Genomic DNA, 18,353 nt, shown 5'->3' on the forward strand with positions numbered 1-18,353 from the left:
TTGTGGCAACAATGGGAAGTAGATACTCACAGCAACCAGATTTTTCATCACCATCCAGCTGAACAGGTTCCCAGATGGTAACACTTTCTGATGTTTTGGAAACAAGAAAACTGCAGTTGGAAGGCTCAGAACCCTGTCAGCACTCCTCATTTCGAGGAAAAGGCCTATATTTATTCATACATGTGATATTCTGTCACCAAGAATAACTAGCACTCAACAAAAGGTATGTCAGGGACACACACTGCTCAAATGCTATGTTTATAACTGTGCTATTGTATAGTTTTACTACTGGTACCCTAAAACACTACGACATCTATTGTGGTTGGTTACTGTCACAAGTCATCAGCAACCACTGCTCAGGAAAACAGAGGAAAAAGTCAAAGCAGTAAAACACAATGCAAATATTTTGCCATATGTGCTGTTAGAAAGTCTCATGATTCATTCAAAAGAATAATTTTAACATGAATCTCCCTCAGTCTAGGTTATTAGTAAGCCGCAAGCCATTGAAAATCCATGCAACACAGACCCATATGAATGTTCCTTCAGTAGCAAATGCTGTATGACACATAATACTAAAGGGCCCATGGGCATATATATATATATATATATATATATATATATATATATATATATATATATATATATATGTATATACACACACATACAAAAATTTGCATCAGAAGTCCTCAGTCCGGTGAATTCTGTGAAAGGTGCCTCTGCTCTACTCATTTTACTAAACTAAGCTCACTATTAGTGAAGGTAGATGCACTCTTATCACCTAAGAAACTAATATTTACAGGATGAAAACACTGCATTGCTGACTCCACGCACCTTGCAAACTGTGATATACTAGGTTTGAAAGCACTGTTTTTCAGATTTCAACCATATTTAATATTTCCCCTTCTCCATGCATACTGCTACCTATACTTTCTCTCCTTTCTGGTCTGTCAGATGGAAGCATCTGGTGGTTCTGAAACAATTGCTCCAAGTAATTTCATTAAGGCCTTTCATTTTGCTAATTGAGATGCAGCTTCTTTAAGGGTAATGAAAAGTAGGTGTCATTTTGCAGACACTGTGCTCCTGGGAAATGAGATTTCCCAAAAGAGCACTGATGCTTCCTGTACCATTTCAGAATTTCGTTTACATGAGGCAGCAAAATGAGTCACTGTTTCATAATATGCAAGAAAACTCTAGAGACAAATCTCAGTAGCATACTTAATAGCAGACTTCTCACAGTCAGGTTGGTTGGTAACAGCAGGCATGTTATCAACAGACTCTAGCACCAGAAATCAGTGCTCGTAGCTCATCGGGTCAAAATCAACAGATAAACTAACAAAGATATCTCTGGCAATCCTGTCATATCATACATCTGAGCGAGACGGCATGCTGATCACCCAAAACAGTATCTTTTGCTAAAAAAACAATACAGATCTCCACAGTAACGTCCCAAACAACAATATGGTACTTTGAACACTGTAGTATACAATCAGTGCTGCTGCCAGCTCCCTTTTTCTGCTCTGTAGCCTTATTATGTGGTCAGTTCTAGGTACCCAGGAAAGATGTGCACCTGGTGAGACAAGGAGGCTCAGTGGCTCAGGATTGTGTCATCTGCAGCCACAGATCCTACAGCCCTTGAAGGCAGCACTGAGCCTTTTCAGTAGGACTGTCTTTTGGGGTTATTCATTTATTTATTTATAGCATTTAGGCATGTATTAGAGCACAGGAATTAAGATAGAGAGCCACAGCACTGTTGGCTCAAAGGCTGAAGGGACCTACCAAAACTTCAAGACTACAACCATAAAAAGCAGAGTTTGTGTCTTACCACCTTTCACCTGCTGGTGCATCAGGAATATTACTGCTTCTGTGCAGAGTATAAAGGCCACTCTGCCCTCCATGAAGGCTGAAATCAGATGACCTATTTGCCAGGTATCATTTATTCACAGCTTTCCAACCAGAACAGAAGAGTTTGATTTATCCAGCATGTCACATACAAGATGCAAACACAAAACATCTTTACAGGAAAGGTCAGTGTCACATGTGCTTAATACCAAAAATAGATAAATCACCCCACTTTAGAGAGAGTCAAAAGCACTGTCAATGCCTGGAGCATACAATACTTACTAATCTGCCCCGTATAAATACAAAACAGCTAATCAATAATGCAGCTCTAAGTCTAACACTGCAATTTTTTCATTTCATCACTAAGATACAAGGGAAAATCAGCTCAAATGAAAGCATTTTATGTAGTACCTGGCAGACACTGTTGGAATGTGTAGTTATTACCTGTTACATAAAGCATGGCTGTCATTCTGTTTGGAAACACTTTAGGTAGTATTTACTGATACAGCTTTTAGGGAACTCAGAAGAATGACTGTAAATGACTACATCACTACGAAAAGCTCACAGATGTAAGAGGCTATTGGGAAGCACCCATAATTTGGTATGAAATATCACAGTACAATGTTGTACCCCAGCCCTATTTGAACATTTTTCACTCCCTTATAGGTCCTAGAACCGTCTGGCAAATTTGGAAAGCTTGTTCATGAAGAAATACATTTTTTTCCTCTATCCACCAGCTAACAGGGACTTAGATTTTGAATTATTTGTCTAGTGTGTGTGGCGGACAGATGAGTGAACTTTCGCCTTAAACATTTCTTGGTACATAAGGTGCAAGCAAACCATAACCCCGAACAAGCCATCTGTTACCAGCGGAAACAGGACTGAGCTGCTGAGACCCCCGAAATGGTCTCCCTGCGACCATTTGGGACACACCAAGCCTGCGCTGAACCGGACCACAATCGGACAGAGACTTTGGGACCTGGACTGCAAATTACTGCCGCTTAGCACAACTTTTATAAAACTTGCTTAGCATAAGTAGCTAAATTTGCTGAAGCCTTAGGCCGCACTCCCTAGTTCAGAGAGAAAGGGCCCCAGAGCGGGTGCAGACTGGAAAGATAAGGGAGAAAAGCAGCCTGCCTAGGAACAATGATGAGACCCAATAGGGAGCAGGAGACCCCAGACCCAAAAATTACTATTGGTCTGAACCACCGTGTGAGGGGTGGGAAACTTAATTTGAAAAAGCTATAATTGCCCAGGGATTTCTTTGTTCAGGGTCCCTCTTTGGAGGCACCCAACTCGAGCTGTAACTACTGCACGCGTGTCATTCTGAACTTTTCAGCGGGAACCTAGGGTCGGACCCTGCTCAAGTTGTAATTACTGCACGCGCATCGCTAAAATTTACACCCAGGGTGAAGAGGACCAACGGGACGCCGCTGGATCCATGGGTGGTGATATCTCTTTCTCTCTCCCCCTTTTCTCTCTCTTTCTTTCTCTCTTTCCTCCCCTTCACCTTCTCCCCCCACCTTTTCTCCCCACTCCGTGGAAAATAAAGTTAAAAGGTTGTAGGATATTTGACCGGTTTTAGCGTCTTAATCTCGTCCTTGGGATCGTAACGAACCCCCCCCCCCCCCCCCCGATATTGGATCGGGACAGTGTGTCACAGGAGAAAAAAGAAGAGTTGAAAAAGCTGGGTTTGTAAACTGCTCTGGAAAAACAGAGGTTTCTGGAATCCCAGTAACTACCAGGAGAGTGCTTCAAATTCATAGTCCAGTCACCAAGAAAAATCAAGAGTGATAATTTCATTGCTCCAGTAACAAAGTAACATCATGAGATGAAAGAAACTGCATGAAATCACGTAGGCCCCTCATTTGGACTAATCCAAAAACATGGGCTAAAAAGGCAACAACCAACATCCTCTGCACCATGTTAGCAGTGACCCCCCAAGAACCATGTAAGAAAGCTCCATGCCTGCAGTCATGCTCTTACTACTCTTTTGCTTCTTACTACTGCTTACAGAAGCAAGTCTTGCATCAGACATGGACCCTACAGAAAATAAACAATTTCAAGAAGGAAGGCTTTGTGATAAGAGGCTTAAATGGGCATCCTTCTTGTACCTGCAGCATGAGAATAGCCCCCAGAGAACTTGGTTTATTTGGCATCCTCCCTAAAGAGAGTCCCAAACATTTTGCTTTGTTTCTAGTACCTCACAGCTAAACCCCTCACTCCCTCAGCTAGGATCCTATCTTTATACCTATTACATCTCCCTATAAGCATACTCACATTCCCAAAGTACGACCCAGCCTAATGGATCTAATGGAAATTTGGGGTGTACAATGACACCAAGTTCAGAGGCTTTAAGTATATGGCTAAAAGTAACCTAGACACATAAAATACCAAGCTAGACTTTCTAAATACTGAACTGAATCTCTATGACTATAGCTGCATCTATAAGCAATATAGTAGCAGGTCTAAGAGAAAACTGTTTGGAACTGTTTGGTGTGATCACATTCAGTCTGTGTGTTCTACTCCAGAGCTTGGCTATGTCAACTATCTCAAGGGTCAGCTATTGTAAAGGACTCCTGAAGAAACCTATCGCAGGCTGCTTTAAAAATAGTCAGAGAGAACTTCATCACTCAACTTCACATCCTCGCAGAGAACAACCAGCACAGTCATTAAAAGCAACAGAGACGTAATAGGTTGTATTCAACAGGCAATCAAAGCCAGCCCAATGTGACTATGGTTCAGACTTCACACTTGGAGAAACCAACAGACACAGTCAAAAAAAGCAAAACATCATATGCCCCACTCTCTCAGTTGAAGTAAGGAATTAGTTGTAATGGATCTGGACCATTCCTTCAGAAATCGATTTGTAGGATAAAACAGAGCCTCACATTCCTGGGAATCTTGCCTGACTGGAAATTAGTGAGGCTGAGATGCGATTTATCAGCGTACCATGTCTCTTCTTGTTGTGAGAAAAAATGCCCCCTCAGTCATGAGATAATTATTAAGCATACATTCCAGGATGAGATTATCAGCAGAGACTCCCCCCTGCCACCACCCCCAAAATAATTTGCACAGCTGGTATCTGCCTGTAATTGGCTTATCTAGTATCTGAAGTACATTTGGGGATTGCTCCTGAAAAATCAGACAAATTCCCTCTGAATGCAGTCTGCAAATACTTCGGAGCTTGCAAAAGAAGCCTCCCTCCCACCAGAGTCTAGGCTTTTTTTCCAGTGTCTAGCTTACTTTGAGGGACATTTGGCATCAACTTGGTTTAGCAACATATGTTGCAGCTTAACAAGTATCAAGAATCCCCTGCAGTTTAGTATGGGATTCCACAGAAAACTGAGCAAATCTGGATGCCAGCTAATGGGAAATAGTATCTCCCAGTCAAAATGATTTTAAAGCTCATATTTTTGTTTATTGCCTGAATTCTTGTCTCCATTCTAAGCCCATGTATGAGATCTGTAAAACAAGAGGTCTGAGGGAAGAACATGAAGTGCTTTTCAAAAGAGTCAAATAAATATATGGGATGCACAAGAACACACAGAGGAAAGAAGGGATTGCAGAACACATTGAATTTTATGCGATTATAATGCATACTGGAGCTCCCCTTCTTCATCATGTCTTTCATTCAGCTCCAGATTAAGAAAGCTATGACTGCCTACACATGAGCTGTCTGCCTTCCTCCCCTAAGAGCCAGTGCAGATCTTGCCAGTGCAGTCAGTGGAATCAAGAGAGCAATTCAGAAAATTCTAAAGTCACATTGTTCACTTAACATAGCCATCTAACACCTCTTGTGACGACACCCTGTGACACCCCCACAGGGGGCTGGCAAATACAACAGCTCCTAAGGAAGACGCTCAACTTTGTGAAAGGGCAGTTGGAAGCCAAAATTTAGATGAGTGACTCACCCCTCACGGCACCTCGTCAACTTGGTGGGGCTGCACCATGAGGGGGACCAAGTTAGGAACTGAGGGAGACCCCATCACCAACTGGGCACCATTCCATGGAATCTGAGCCAGGTGGGCAGAGCTGGGGGCTGGTAACAGGGTTCATCTACAGCTCTCGATACAGTAAGGGGTAAGCCAGGTCCAGGGTCCACCAGGAGATGGGGCTCAGGCAGGGACTGAGTGCCCAGGGCCAAACTGAAGTGGGACCCCTGAGCAGGTGCAAGCAGGGGTCCCATGTGGGGCTGGGCAGGGCCAGCAAGGCCCACATGTGGCCCCAAGGCCCTGACAGTTGCTGTCCAGGCCCTCCTACCAGGCTGCCCAGTTCAGCACAGGCATGTGGAGAGACTGAGCTCAAATACAGCCACCCATGTTCGGGTGTTGCAATGTGGAACTGGTAGCCCTCTGGGGGCAGGGCTCAGCTGCAGAAACATGCGTCTGCTGCCCTACAGATGCCGTGAGGTACCTGAGAGGCCCTTGCAGAGACGGTGGCCACTAAACCGGATTGCAGGTAGAGCCCTGCACTTCTGGACCTGCCACCAGGGGCCAGCTGGGACACCCCGAGGCACATCCGGTGCCTGTGTGTAGGCAGTGAATCTCATCTTTGGTGTCTCGGACCACTAATGAGTTCCAAGAAATCGGCTGCATGGCTAATACAAAAAGAGTGCTTCAATGCAGGTTAATTGTCTCAAAGAACAGCTTGAAATCAAATGTTGTGCTATGGCTGTCAGGAAGCTGAACAAACTTGCAGCAAATGAGTGTCTGGCCAGGATAAAACTGCTCAGGACCCCTAACAATTACACCAGAGAAGCATCTTTTACTGCAAGGCATGCATTTAGTAAAGCAATCCATAGGAGCAGGTTCTGCTCACTGAAGAACAAAAAATGGCTCTTCCTTTTTACCTCATTTTATAAAGGAGCAACTGCAGCACTTGACACTTTATTCTAACAATGTTTCTTTGGCTTCTAGTTTGGAATAGTAAGTGGTAAATCTCTGTGTGTGCATATAAAATATGCAATGTTAATGTTCTTATACACTAAATATATTTTAATTTCTGACATCTCAACTCCATATGGAAAAAAGTAATAATGACAGGTAAATATGAGCTTTCATGCATAGACATGAAAGAGAATATTGATCTCTTACAAAAATTAAGCAAGCACTGAGAGTCATTACATTTGGGGATATGGGAATTGCTTCTTAACTTCCTGTCAGAAAAAAAGAAAGTGTAAGATGCAGTTCTTTGAGTAACGGAATAGAGATGAAATTTCAGGTAAAAGCCCAATGGACTTGATATTTTCACAGTAGCGAGAAATATGCAGGACTTTTTTTTCTCCTTTTTCTAAACTTCAGGGTTGATTAAGAGGCTAAGCACATCCAAAATTAGCTATGCAGAATGGAAGGTCTAAGCTTTGAAAAATTTCTTGCACTACACTGAAAATCTGTCATAAATGAGTTTATGGGGCCCACAAGTCTTTTTTAAGATCAGCACTTTCTTGTTTACAACTTAATTTAAGTGGAAGGTAAATATCGGTTCTATTTACCGTTCAAAATCAAAATCTTTAGACCGCTGCTTTCAGTCGCAGCACCTTACTGCTTCTGACAGCAAGACTCCTGAGGTTCTGCAAAGGCACTGTGCTCTGTTCTCTCCAGGTACAGGATGACTCAGTTTCTCCATGGTGATTCATCCGGGTAATTCAGCTGTGGGTTTGCATGTCCTAAGGGGCTGTATTCAAAAATAAGTGGGAACTGATCCCTGAGCAGCCTAAATGGGTTTTTCCTCCAGAAAGAAAGATCAATCTGCTGGAATTATCCCTACATAGAGCATTTTGCTGAGTTTGGTACATACCTGACATCCAATCTACTCTCCAGGCAAGGAACAGTGCACTAAGATTTCTGTTTTTCAACTACCTGTTTCCTGGTTAACAAGTGCTATGCTCTTCTCCTCCTGCTATCCTTTCCCTGAGCTGAACTGGCAGCTCTCATTTATTATCTCTGGACAGTTTTAATAAAAGAATCATTCTGTCTGCAAGACCAGTTGACCTCCCAAGTGGGCAAGGTTCAAGAAGACGCGGAAACAAGAAAAATAGACCATTGTCACAGCTTTCAGTTTACTGGGATCCCCAGAGTCCACATGGCATCAGCTGCTACACACAACTTACAAAGAGACAGAACTGAAGTGACAATCTGCCCCCAAACCAAATTCAGGTAAGTGAGATGGCCAGGAAACAGAGCTAATTCACTGCCAAGGGAGATTGCAAGAAAGGTAAAATAAAGTTTGGACTTTCCCTCAGACTATCTCTTGTATAGGAAGGCAAGACTACGTTGGCAACCAACACAGAGGCAAATAAACCTAGATGGTACTGCAGAAGACTAGACAGTCTCTAATAATGGGGGTCCTGCATGCAAGTCACCTGAATGGCCCACAGCAACAGTTCTGCTGTTCTGAAAAAATTTTTCTTCTCTCCTCCTTTCATTCACTCAGAATATTTAGCTAAAAATACACCCCACAGAACTGTGTCTTCATGGGGATGCTCCCGCTGCTTTTTTCCCATACCATTAGAACCCCACAGATGCATCCTTATTTCCAGTATCATGGGCACTAGCTGTGCAAACAGCTGTGATACTGAAAGCAAGGATAAGCAGCAATATAAGAAAAATCAGGAAGAAATATACTCCAAAGAAAGATATCCCAGCATATAGGGAAAAGAGAAAGAGGACAAAAGGGAAAAATGCAACATCTCTGCAGGGCTTTGTAGCTCCTGAATGCTTCTTCAGCTCCATTAAATCCCAGCACCTTCCAGAGCTCAAGAAAATGAGGGAGGAACTACCCTCGACAGAGAAACAAATTCTTTTACCTCCCATTGCCATCTCTGGGGAAGAGTGAAGATCTACACAGCCCACTGGCTCCTGAATCCTCCCTCTCTTCTAGACTAAGAGAGGAAAATAATGGCTTTGTCACCATAAGATGCAAAAGAGTTCATCAGTGTTCCAGTAATCAGCGTGCAGGAACTGTTTTTGCATGGGAAGGACAGAAATACATGTGGTAGATAGGACTGATTCAGGCTAGGAATCCCAAACACTGACAAAAGCCAAATTTTACATCATGTAAAATGTGTGGGAGTAGCTCTCTCACCCTTCAGGGCTTTTATAGATCAGCTGTAAAGGACAGCTCACAAAGACTATAGATACCTCAATTAATACTTATATAACAAGATTCTTTTCTTGGTGCCATTAATGCAGCTCATGGTAGGCATTAATTTACACTAGAAAGCTACTATATAATTAATTGCAATTAGTCACCTCCAAGCAGAAAAGTCTGTCCAACAAAGCAAGGAGTAATTGAGGTTAGAATTTAGGACTGCATTGGGAGTAGATTCTAAAGTCTTCAGGGCACCTTTGTTTTTATGGCTGTGTTTACAACATCAAGAATAACTGAGCCCTGCTCCCCAGGAGTGCCTCATCAGCACTGCCACCACAGTCTTTGCCATCCCTGCACTAACAGGGATGTGTAATAACACACAGCAGTCTAAAATTATTCATCTATTAACTTCATACAGACCCACTAATATTATATAGCACTAATAAAAAGGATCCCCCAAATGAAACCAAGCAGATACACTGCTCTTTGTGGCAACTGCAAAGCTGTATTTAATTTGGGTGGCCTTCCGTTCTCAGTTACACTGTTACAAGTCTGCTGTCCTGCCACCGATTCCAGGGAGTTCTAGCATGATGATGTTAGTTATGATTAAATTCTGGCCTTTTATTATAAATGCAATTCTTAGCCATTTGCATGCACAAATTGAAGGGTTTCTTTCTGTTTGCAAATGGCAGAACAAAATCTTATTCAAAAAAATTTTTTAACTGTTACCCTGCAGCATCCTCCTCAAAAGAACTCTATTCTTCTTAAGACACAGTTATAGAAAACAAAAAAGTAACTGACCTCTTGCCGCTTGAAATTTTGAACATATTCTTCAAACTGTTCATCTTTTGTTTCATCTGCTTTTCCTAGTTTCTGAAGGACCTATATTGGGGGAAAAAAAAGAAAAAAGAATTAATTAATTGTGTCTTGTAATAATTACACTAGTGTCACAATACAAAAACGCTGCTACTTTCAACGCTTCTGTTCTTGCAGTTATGCTTCAATAGCATTTTATATTTTGGGGGTGTTGCATGCACTACTGTTTCTAAAGTTCACACAGGAAACCATTTTGTCAAAATAACAAAGGATGATTATAGACACAAAAATGAAACATTTTGTGTATGTAGGCAGGAGTGTGGGGTGTGTATATATGTGTGTGTGGAAATTGTGTGTGGAAATACTGCAAAATACAGAGTTCTTGCCCCCCTCCCCCCCCCCCTTTTTTTTTTTTTTTAATATGAAGCAACTTTTCCTTTAGCAAAGGATCCCAAACTCTCAAAGCAAGGAAGAACGAGACAAATTTGCTGGCACTGCAAGAACTGTAAGGCTGAGTGAGAAATTATTAGAGCTAAGAAGCGGTTAAAACTTTTATTTGTGTTCATATCTCCCCCTCCCTCACCATTAATTCAGAAATGGATTGTCATCTGCCAGATAATAAATGTACAGCAATATGTCAGCAATATGGGCTATTCATGTGATAGCGGTCTGGAAAGTAATTTGAAACAGCTATGCTTTACACTGTATTTAACTACAATGAATGCATTCTATTATTAAATCCCAGCATTAGCCGTTCTTTTTAGCACTGAAGACTTATCTGTAGGCGCAAATAGGCTTCACCCTTCTTTTCAACCAGCCCCCAAATCTTTACAGAATACTGTATGAGGGACACATCATCCCAGATAGCCGTGTTCAGTTCGTTTCCCTATGAAAAAGTGCCCAGACTGTCCGTTCTTAGAGGAAACAAAGTGACAGGTAATAACGCAAAAATGGAAACTGTAGCAGTTAACCAATACCATGAAGAAACATCACCTCCTACTCTTCTCAAACCAAATGCTGTATGAACCCAGATGTGCCATATTCTCTCTCAGATCATCTGGCCTCTCCCTTCCAGTCAGCCCTGAGCCATAAAAACAATATTCAAAAAGGGGCAGAAAGCATTCCCCTTAGTGGAAACTGGAGGTGAAGGTGATGACAAAGGTGATGAAAATACTACGTAAGTATCGGGCACATGGAACTTAAAGGAAGTTCTGACATATTTACAACAGAAAGAAAGAGTGACATGAAAGAGAAAACATTGTCCAAGACTAGCTTTTTGCTGCCTGTAGCTATGCAACTTTTCATTCCTCTGGTTCATTTGGGCATTTTGAGTTGCTTTTATGCCTGTTGACTAGTCCCAAGGGCCTCAGATGTTCTCATTACCAACCTCTTGGTAAAATATTAAAAAGTATCAAGGATAGTTTTACAGAGGAATCATGTCATTTAACATTTTGCATCACCATAGGCCTTTGCATTTCTCCCTGTCACCAGCGAACCAAATCGTCTACCCCTGACTACGGCATGACTTTCATCCATGCCAGACGGCTCACTGAAAATGCAACATTTCCTTTTCAAAGAGACAGCTGCCAGGTAAGCCTTCTGACCAAGAGCAACACATTCAAGTCAAGGCCACAGGAGCAACTAGACAGCACATTAAGTAGGGTCTGAGCTATTCACAACAGAAGTAACAATCCAGGGCAAGAAAGGTTATGCTCTTTTCTCTTTCCCAAAACATTAATAGCACATATCCATGTCTCTGGATGTGCACTCAGGCACAGTAGTGCAAGGACCAGAGGGGAACAACCTACCTTTCACAGCACTTGCCTCATATATTGCTTTTTTCTTACTCCAGCTTTCAAGATCTCAACAGCTATTGAACTAAACTGACGCTAAAAGGCAGTATTCAAACTTGCTCCTGCAGACACCAACCCTGATTTTAATTGAGGGTTACACTAAATAACCACTAATAACATAGCTTTCCAATTATGCTAATCCTAACCCAAACCACAACCTAAAAACTCACTGGAGATATGCCCATGTTTGGGAAAAAAATAACGTATTAGCCAGTGGTTTGATACTAGCTAGTGATACTTGCCCTTCCTGAAATCCTGCAGCCCACACAATACACACAGATAACTGGGGTTCATTCACTCTTCATTTCTTAAGTGTTATCCTAATCTTAACTCTAACCCCACAGTTCTATATAGAGACAACTGAGCAAACGGGCTAAAATAAACTACGACATACAGGCCCCTTTAGATCCTATCCTTCATGTAACCCCATTGACTGCTGAATGTGTGGTATGCTCTTTGGCAGTCAACCTCTTCCTAACTGTGAACACAACTTTGCCACTAGCACTCTAAACAGACAGGTAACCAGACAGAGAACAAGTCTTAGAAACAGATCTCTGCTAAACCTCCCAGCCTTTATTTAAGCCCTTATGTTTTAAATAGGAAATCTGGTGCCAGCAGAAGTCTGTAGCTTGTAGTTTATTTTTGCCCACTTTGGTCACTTACCTACAAAGTGTCTTTGGGATAGGGTTAAGGCTAGATGAAGGCTTGCCTACACACCCTTGGCTTCTTCTAACTCTAACCCCTCTATGGATAGACTGACAAAAATTGTAGACAGATTTTGTTCCTCTTGTTATGCACAGTACCTGGGCCAAGATCAGAGTCAAGGTCTGGGTTAGGGCTAAGTTTAGGAAAAGGAAATGGACAGCTCTAGGATACTGGTAAATATTCAGCACCCTCAACACCTTGGAAGGGAACTGAGCTCAGAAAAGCTAAGGACTAATACTTTCATATACTCCCTGTTCAGTCACCTCTTCGATCAGCCTACTAGCAGTAAGTTAAGAGAAAAAAAAAAAATGGAAAAGTCCTTGTTACAGGTGACCATTTTATGGCCCTCTAACACAGAATGAAGGTTGTGCTCAGGAGCAGAAAGTGCCTAAACTCCCTCTTCAGAGCCAGTTTAACAACCCTTCTATATAAGGATGAGATTTAGTAACAAGAATACCTCTGTTTATTGGCAGCCCATGAGGGCACAAAAAGGGTCAGTGAGCAATATTTTATGACAGCTTTGGAGTATTCTACAACGTGCCAAAGAAAGGAGATCTCAATGGAGAAGTGATAACATTTTCTTTTAGCTCTCTGTGGTCACTTATCCATATTGACGGTTTGGAGCCAGGCATTAGCAAAAGGAAGAGCAGATGAACCCAAACTGTTGCTGAACATTCAATGACCCATAGGCCTAGAATATGGCCTGGACTCAGAGGAGGCAGGAGGTTAGTAATATTTTTTTTTTTTTTTAAGCATATCCACATGGAGAAATAATGTTTGTACTTAAGGTTAGGAGCATCCAGTTAGTTAGTATCGAGAATGAAGTAAAACCTGAATTTGATCTGATGATAAACCTCAACGCTGTTGAGCGGATACATGTACAGACAAAATGCCTGGCCACGTGCTACTGAGATAAGTGACAGATTCTACAAAAATCCAGAAGATTTGAGGAAGGACATCCAGCATGTCTGATACCAGTCATCAATGCCATAAAAAGTACAGGTCTAGATAAAAAATGCAAGCCTATTTCCATTTAGGGATGTTGCATCTTCAGTAACCCTTTTGGAAGGCATCAGACTAAACAGCTCCCCTCTAAAATTGCCTGAGCACCTTTACTCACTGAAGTACATTTCAGATCTATGAGGAAATGAATTGTTAGGAAGAAACAGTAGATAATTTGCTGATTTTGAATTAAAATGATCAGTTCTGACATGACAGGCTTTGAAATTTCTGCAACATGCCAAAGAAAAGAGAAAAAAAAAGAAACAAGCAGAAGAAATTGCACACGAGTCTGAGTGAGCTTGATTATTTCAAAAACTCATGGCTTGTGGAAAGGATGACAATTTTATAATGGCGGAGACTACCACCCTGACTGACAGGCCTACCCATGCTGCCCTAAAAAAGCTTCCCAAACTACAACAATTCAATGAAAATGAAACCATTTCCCTAATGTAAACTGTGGTCATCCAGGAGCTGCCTCAAGAGCAGCTCAGATTCTTGCACAGCAGCAGAGTGGACTGCAACTGAGAGTAACCTCATCAGACATCCCAAGACGCATCATCACCAGTTATGCATCAATATTCTTACAGGACAACCAACAAGCTCAAAATCAGCCAATGTAGGAAGACACGATTGCTCAGACAGCAATACTCAGGACAAGACTTTATTGGAAAATCACAGGAGCATTAATACATTGAAAAAAAACTAAACTAATTAACTTGTCACAAGTAGAACTATTTGAGCATATTACAGAATAACCCTATTATGACTGGCAGAATAAACACTTGTGAGAGTCAAAGATCATTGTCATGGACTCAGTACTTGAAATGTTTCGAGCACAGCAAAGTGCTCAGGATCTCAGCATATGCAAGCTTATGTAGTGGGGAGCTGTTCTACACTTTCCTAATGCCACACTCTTCTAAGACTTGTAAAAGAAACACTAGGGCTGCATAAGAAATTTGTGCAGCTTTCCAAAGGAGTTGCAGGATGTTATTGCTGGTCAAAAAGTGATTAACATGAAAATAGACCATTCAGCAGAAACCACAGTAGATCTACCTATGTGCAAAGTATCATATGGATTACAGGAAATGCTCACAAAAGTGAAAGAAGTATTTGCTCAATATGAAATACAAGCTTTGAAAGAAGCTTCTTAGGAAGCTTAAGAAACCCTGTTTGCTCCAGAAATAAATGCTACCTTCAAAGTATGAAAGCTGGAACAAAATTAATTCCAAAACTTACACCAACTTTCACTCAAGTATTAGCTCAGGGTGTTAAACACAAGAAATGGAACAAATGCACAAGACTCACTGAAACCACAAGACTTGCAACTCCTGACTGCCACCTGGAGTGAAACCAGGAAGGGAAAACCATTACAATGATTACTAATTCATTCTCTATAGAGAGGAGCAGGAGGACACAATGAATTCGATTACATACACATAAGGTGTAAAACTGAGGGACCGACAGGTTCGGTCCAACTAATAAAAAGGCTTCTCTCTCCAAAAATGCAACATTCATACCTAACTACCCAAGCATTTCTTGGGTGACATTAAAAAACTTGTTTTGCTATGATGTCCAGGTCTACAGCCTTATCATGCCTCCATTTCAGTCCGGCACTGACACCTCAGAGATGGTGAGAGAAAGAAAAAGATGGGCAGTGTATGTTTTGAGACTGTCACATGGTAGGATGAAAATACATACAGCATATTTCATAAAAAAAATGATGACATTTCCTAATAAGAAAAAGTAATTAAAAAGCCTTACAAATCTGTTTACATTTTCTCTAGCACTGTTCTTCATTTGCCATTTGATATTTTTGGAGCATGGATCATTTCCATTACTCGTCTTAAGAAGCAACTTTAAACTGAGCTCAAGTTCCCTGATCAACATTAGCTGATCGTTAGTTATCACTCCTTTTAACTGTGTACATTTGCAGTATTAATGATGTAGAGAATTCTTGAGCATTCAACAACTGCAGCCACTTCTCTTGTTGCATAATGTATCTTATATTGCTATTATATTGCTATTTGTTCCCCTGCTTTCAGTTTAGGCCCTATTACCATGAGCACAATAGCCCTCCTTTGTCCACTCTTTGCAGTTTCCATGCTGAAGGCTGACACACTGGATCTTGTACTAGGGGAAAGGCCATCATGGAAACTGTAATTTGGGAAGGTATCATTTTGTGGTGGACTGCAGCTTCACAACCGCTATTCCACTATCGACAGAGGCAATTTCTGCTGTACAGGGTCACAAAGCAAAAGAAGTCCTATCCTGAACATCATTATGGGTGGAATATTGGCCCTACCCATGGAGGAAGGATGGCTACTAGGCACGTGGCACTTGCCAGGATGCAAAAGCATGGCAGTGACTCTACAGATTGGACTAAAGGTCCGTCTAGTCTATCAGCCTCTCTCCAGCCTCCTCAAGAGAAGACACCTAGGGAAGATACAAGAAAACACATAGCGTTACACCTCCGAAACACTCTCCCAGCCCCTAGCAAACTGTATTCCAGGGATTTCCTGACGTGGTGTCTTTACATTTTAGAGATGGATTTTTCTTACATAAATAAGTCCTGTTGCTTTTTAAACCCAGGTAAGGTATTTACTGTTTGAAGAAGCATGAAGGTTCACTTTTCTCATGGCTGATTCTCTACTGTGAATTTCATGTCAGCTTTTGCTCACCGGTGCTTTGAGTATTCTAAAACACCATGATGCATGGCAACAGATAACAAATGAGCAGAGTACTTAATAATATCCAGACAAGCATAAAATACTGTGATACAGATATGTTCTGTTAATCAAAATTGAAAGAGGGAAATGTGGTCTTTCTACACAGCCTAAATGTCAAATGTGAACATTATGCTAGGAGAAATGATATAATAACCTTTGTGCAAATTACAGAATCTAATTGCACATCATTGCCCAGATGTAAAAATGTTCTAGAGAGCCACAAAATAAATCAGATTATGATCCCTCCCACAGTGAAGCCACATACTTCTACATGAGTCCTTGGTCATTTGCTTAAAGCCAGAAAGTACTCTGCAGAAAGCACTGACTTACATAGCACAGTGCACCACAGTGCACAGACCCATACACATCCATTTCTAGTGCGTCCAGCAAACAGAAGGTTAATATCTGTTTTACTGTAAGTAGACAGCCTTGCAAAATTTCACATCACAACAGATGGCTATCAACATGTATAAACATAGCTCCAAGAGGTCCAGCAGCAAAGCTTCACTTCAATTCAAGGACACTCAAGAAAAGGATGGGCTTTGCACTTAGCAAGGGCTTGTTTTGCTGGTGGGACACGAAGGGATACTAACAGCTGGAGCAATGTATCACGAGGGACTTTTGCTGCCTGTCTGACAGGCATCTATTCAAGGATTTGTACAGGGTTTAATACTATGTGACCCTCCCACCTGGAAAGTTGGCTCACCAGATACTCTCCGCAGAAATCCTGAAAGGTGCTTATCTCCAATGAAAGAAAAAGCCCAGCATGGCTTCAAAGAACCATGATCTATTAAAAAAAAAAAAAATGGAGAAACATGCTGTTAGACCAGTTTTCCCTAGTCTGTTCTGTATGACTAGCCTGTACAGAATAGAGTAGGGCATCCAGGTTGAGATGCTGGGATAGGGCACAGCAGGTGATTTTCATGGCATGTAGCTTAAAGAGGAAAACAAAATGGAAAGACAGACTAGAAATAATATAGGCAGACCAAGCTTAGAGGAAGAAAAAAGAATGAGAAACTGAGGAAACAATTGAAAAGGAGAAAGATCATTAAGAAATATTAGGGTTCAGTCTAAGGGCAAAGAATCAAGTTTGAAAAACTGTGGGTTTGTTTCTTTGGCCTTTCTGTAGGCATCTCAGATGACATAGGATGCCTGAGACATTTCTGTGCAGCTCGCAAACATGACACGGGCCCTATAGAAGTGTATTCTAGAATCGCAGCTCAAGGCAGAGCAGGACACTTCAAGCGTCCCATGCATGGGCAACTGAATTGAGATGATCTGAGCTACAGCAACATCTACACATCTTCACAAACTTTTGAGTATTCTTCTTCCCCTCACAAAATTTCTTATGCAATAGTAGTTCCTCCTGTGCTTGCTTTACCATTGGGGAAAAAAAGGTACAATAAAGGTAAGCAACTATGCCAAGTTCAGAGGAAGTTAATCACAAGTAGGTACCAAAAGCAGACTAGCATCTTAACCTCTGGGCCATTCTCCTGTGAACAGGAGAAGCGTAGTACGGAAATCTGCTACGTTCAGAGTATCTGCATTAGAGGGACCCAGAAGAAAAGAGGAAGAGCAAACAAAAAGGCGTCTTACAGAACTGGAAAGACAATCTGTTTGTCCTTTTCTGGCTATTGTTACTCTTTCTTCTTGAAAAGACTGATCTCTTCTTGTGGTTGAACAAGAGCTAAATTTAACTGCCTGCACAAGTAGCAGTAACAGCCCTGAATGAATCAGTGTCCTTTACTGCACCCCAAACAAATCCAAAAACCATTCTGCTCAGTTAATCAAAAATCCTGTCGAATGCTCTTGCTTCTGCCTATACTTTGCTTGTTCATCTAGCTGAAAAATACCTGGATATCATTCGACTAGTGACCAGAGCCTTGTAGAAACTGGCTGTTTCTCCTCCAGGCTGACTTAGTCTGCTCCTCACTTTATATTTCTCTCTTCCTTACCAGCTCCTCCCTTTCCCTATTCCCCTGTGGTTTGTCCTCTCCCTTTCCTATTGAGCTGACAGTTTTCTACCTTTCCCACCTTCTAAAAAATAATAGTTGTGGAAGATGTGTTATTTGCTGCCCTCACAATATTTCATTCTGCTCATGTCACAACTCTGTTTGCCCAAACTTTTATCCATCTGCCCTATTGGGACTGCAAGCTCTTCAAAGCAGAGACCATCTGATCCTTTGTCCATTTAGAGTACCTGAGACAAAGGGCCCACTGGCTTGATTTGCTTCAGGATCCTACCTGAAAAGCCATAATAATTTCTCTTATGTTTAAATTCACCCAGAGAGAAGCTAACACTCTTCCTATTTACTTGACA

At 41.5% G+C, this 18,353-nt stretch overlaps 1 protein-coding gene across 3 annotated transcripts in view; it reads right to left on the minus strand.

Annotated features, from left to right (window-relative positions):
• AMPH (amphiphysin) overlaps positions 1–18,353 on the minus strand; it is a 112,544-nt gene that overhangs the window by 55,295 nt on the left and 38,896 nt on the right. For all 3 annotated transcript variants that reach the window (XM_064506587.1, XM_026117859.2, XM_026117858.2), the window contains exon 2: positions 9,733–9,813. In XM_064506587.1, the coding sequence (XP_064362657.1) occupies positions 9,733–9,813 (81 nt within the window). The remainder of the gene's footprint in view (positions 1–9,732; positions 9,814–18,353) is intronic.

The sequence above is a fragment of the Dromaius novaehollandiae genome, chromosome 2, assembly GCF_036370855.1.
Source record: "Dromaius novaehollandiae isolate bDroNov1 chromosome 2, bDroNov1.hap1, whole genome shotgun sequence".
Classification (NCBI taxonomy): domain Eukaryota; kingdom Metazoa; phylum Chordata; class Aves; order Casuariiformes; family Dromaiidae; genus Dromaius; species Dromaius novaehollandiae.